At 37.5% G+C, this 4,061-nt stretch overlaps 1 protein-coding gene across 1 annotated transcript in view; it reads right to left on the bottom strand.

Moving 5' to 3' along the window:
• The window catches only part of Smp_148370 (putative uveal autoantigen with coiled-coil domains and ankyrin repeats protein (Beta-actin-binding protein) (BetaCAP73)), a gene marked incomplete at its 5' end in the record, with an annotated part of 36,459 nt that extends 32,650 nt beyond the window's left edge, over positions 1-3,809 (bottom strand). The window contains 5 exons of the mRNA XM_018795768.1: positions 1,750-1,883; positions 2,689-2,824; positions 3,464-3,574; positions 3,608-3,687; positions 3,719-3,809. Coding sequence (XP_018650047.1) covers positions 1,750-1,883; positions 2,689-2,824; positions 3,464-3,574; positions 3,608-3,687; positions 3,719-3,809 — 552 coding nt within the window. The remainder of the gene's footprint in view (positions 1-1,749; positions 1,884-2,688; positions 2,825-3,463; positions 3,575-3,607; positions 3,688-3,718) is intronic.
• Positions 3,810-4,061: the final 252 nt, after the last annotated feature.

The raw sequence follows: 4,061 nt of genomic DNA, 5'->3' as shown, positions 1-4,061 counted from the left end.
ATTCATTCTCTGAAGAAGTGGCTTACACTGAGTCACGAAACGTCAGAAAATCTAATTTTCCTACACATTGAGATATTAAAAATATATTATTATATTTATAACATTAAAAATATATTATTATATTTATAACAATCTACCTAATGCCTAATTTATTCAAAATTACCAAGTCAAACCTTGCTAATGATACCTATTTACATTCGTCCGTTTCGATGTTACCTTTTTCTGTTCTACAACGCTTTTTTTCTTCATTTTCTTATGTTGATCAGGTGTGGCAACTTAGACCAATGTCCATTTATGTTAGGTTCAATTCTGTTTACACCAGGCCATCTGTCTAGCTTATCAGTTTATAGGTCGTAACCCGACTCCACCTGGAGTCCCTTCTAAGGTCAAGAGTGGTCCCGAGCCCAGATAAGGGAGAGGTGAACGATGGGTTAGCTACCCCACCCCGTCACAAAGAACACTAAGAAAAGCTGGTCAGAAATGCATTCACGCTATTTAAACTCTCCCCTAGACAACGAGTAGCGGGACAGGTGGTTAGAGTATTCTGAAGGGCTCTTGGATAGACCAGCCACGCTGAGCCCCCAAAACATTGAAGTAGAATAAATAGACCTTCATATATATGGTGCCCCACCAACCAATCACGCAAGGAATTAGCAAGGCCATCAAACAAATGAAGAATGGCAAAGCAACAAAACCAAATAGTACACTAGCTGAAGCACTAAATTCAAGTAAACAGGTAGCTGCAAAGATAACAAACTTCCTCTTTAGATTTTTGGAAGAAAGACAAGTACGAACAGAATGGAGAGATGGATGACTCGCCAAGATAACGAAAAAAGATCTTTGTAAGTGGATGGGACTCATCACCACATTTCAACTCCCTTGATTGTGATAAAAGCATTCGACAGTATGGAAAGAATGACACTATGGAGTACCCAAAAAGACCACCACTATCACACGGAACTCATAGGAGGGAATCAATTGCAAAGTCATGCATCAACAGAAGCCCACAGATACATTCCAAGGGAAGACTAGTGTTAGAAAATACTGTCTATTACCACCTTTCCTCTTTCTGTTAGTTCTTGGCTGGATTATGAAGACCTCCACATCTCAGGAGAAGCACAGAATCGACACATTGGACTCAGCTGGACGATTTGGACGTGGCAGATGACTTAGTCCTGCTCTCGTATATACAGCAACGAATGTAGGCGAAGACAGCCAGTGTAGCAACGGCTTCCACAAAAGTACGCCTGAGTTCACAAGAGAGGAAGCACGACCATGAAGTACAGCACAGTGAGCACCAGACAAATCACACTTGATGGAGAAACTTTAGGAGAGATAAACACTTTTATCTGGGTAGCATCATAAATAAACAAGGAGGATCTGGTTCGGATGTGAAGGCGCAAAATGAGAAAGCGAATATTTGGAACTCAAATAAACAATCACATAAGACCGAAGTCAGATACTCCAGATCCATTGACAAAAGACTCAACAATAAACTAATGTGCCTGAGGATAAAACAGCTACTAGCTGAGGGGAGAAACTAGGAGAATAAGAAGGAGCTCGATAGAAAAAACTATTCACAAGTCAAGTCCTAACTTCGAATCCTCAAATTACAAGAAAAAATCATACCCTAATCGGCGCTCTATGACCCAAGAGAAGTGACAGGCTTAAACAAGTAAGTTACTTATTTTCCAGTTGCATTGTGGTAACATCAGAAGGTAAAAGTGAAAGAAAAATTTCAGGCCTCACTTTTTTGGCAATTTTCTTCCATTTAGTTAATTCTGCACGAAGTTGGACAACTTCCGTTTTTAATTCTTCCCAAGTGACTGTGCCATCTGAATGTGATACAGTTGATGGAACTTGATGATTGTCGCTTGCAAGATCTAAGAAAATGGAGAAAAATGTTGATTGCCTCAGAGCAAGTAATGAACCGAGTTATTTGAAAATCTATCCAGCTACCTGAAACAAATATGTTACTTAAGGAAAATGACTTATTTCATTCAAAAAATTCTACGGACGGCTCATTCGAAACCCTCTAATAATTGTGAAACCATCATCGTAGTTTACATTTAAAGGCAGCAGCTATAGAGAACTTTTGAAGTTTCACTGTACGATTAAAGTGAAAACACCTATTTCTCAGCAACAAATGATTGTCGAAATGTAGTAAATGAGGCCCTACTTGGCAGATGATTTGCCAATCTCTCCGTTAAATTACCAACACTTCATATGACTGAAAACCACAATACAGAGACTTCTAATAATAATAAACACTTTTTCAGAAGAGAGAACAGACCTAATGACCGCTCTCACAACTATCAGCTCAACAACCAGGATTCTAAAGGTTACACTGTAGACTGTTCACGAGGCAAATAAGATTTGTCAAGGGAGTAACCATGATATCAGTTAAGATACTAATTACTATGAAGGTGCAGTCTAAAGGAAGTTAATGGTAGATGGTTTGATGATTCAACGATCTTGATTGCATGTACAGTGAGCGGTTATTGGATTATTAATACATGAATAGAATAAACATTTCCGCATAATTTATTCAGTTCTAGTGTGAGGTACACGATTCCCTAAAATTTCTTTGCATGTTTTCTTAGATCATGTACGTAAAAGCCTCAATATATTAGGTCACAATGCCAACAAGGAGTGACAAATACTGGAACAAATATATGTGTTACTCACCAGGATACTGTCTTAGTCCAGATTTGGTTGCGCTATTGTCAATAAGACAGCTCGTAGTACCAAGTGAAGCTTCCGGTTGTCCTTCAGGTTCCCCACGTTCATTAGACACTTCAGCTTGTAACTTGGAAATTAAAATCTAAAGAATTAACATACAGTTTTTGGTGAATATGGGGAAACTAGATGGACAGATTATTACAAAGGCGATCATGAGACGACAGAAAGGTGTGTGATTATAAACTAGATTCTTAAATCCAATAAAAAAAGCTGCCTTCCACCACGGAACTCCTTGCTCTTTAATGATGATAATAGGACAGTTAAAACTAATATTAAGACAAGAACGACCAAAAGAACTCTCTAAATGTAGCTTCTTACTAATATTCGGAATACACAATGAAAGTAATACATATCCACAACAAATGTATGTAGTGAATGCTGTAACAAAACGCGTAGAAACCACACGGAATTCTAAGGTATGGAAGAAGCACATTCATTCTTTCATTCTTTGAGTACGTTAAATATTAACAAGTGGTTTATATATATATATATATATATATATATATATATATATAATCAGAACCCTTTATATACAATGATTACCTATCATAATTTAGACACAAAAAGTGAATTCCTACATATATGAATATTTAATTAGCGCGACTGTACTGATTACATTGCCCAGCAGTAGACATGTTATTAAAGATCTATAGTCATAAGATTTGGTTGGGATAGCATATAAACATACGAAGAAAACTAAAACAAACAGAGGAACACATACATCTTTTTCGCGCAGTTGTTGAACAAACAGTTCCTTTGTGTGATCGAGCCTCAGCTGTGATGACTCTAGTTGCACCACAAGCTCCTCGTTCCTACACCTAAGAGAGTTAATCTAACAATATACGAAAAGGTAACGTTTGCTAACTTCTGTCTTCTGAGTTTCAACAACTGATTCAAGTTCACATATACGTGTGCGTGCAATCGATAATTCGCTTTCAGGATCTGCTGATAGATATTGGTTTAAGATAAAACAAACCATTAATTTCACGTGTCCCTTCGGCCAAAAGATCTTTGGTGATGTTTGTTATCTGGCCCTTTATGGACGATAATCCCCCAAGCCAATCCATCTGATAGTCTTGAAGGGTAAGGGTAGGTCAAGTGATATATGTTAGTCCTCACGACTTGTTGTAATGTGAAGATTTAATCTCACTTTAGACGTATTAACAGGTAGTGATATTACGTGTTTTGATACAGAATTGCAGCCATTCACGGATAGATGCAAAAGACAAAACTTTAGGAGCAGACGATTAGGTCTTGATATTTGAAATTCTTGAGAATGTTCTCTTGAATGATCAGTCCTAGACGAAGGAAAAAGATAA

This window comes from Schistosoma mansoni, chromosome 2, assembly GCF_000237925.1.
Source record: "Schistosoma mansoni strain Puerto Rico chromosome 2, complete genome".
NCBI lineage: Eukaryota > Metazoa > Platyhelminthes > Trematoda > Strigeidida > Schistosomatidae > Schistosoma > Schistosoma mansoni.
This window is presented reverse-complemented; position numbering and strand designations above follow the sequence as displayed.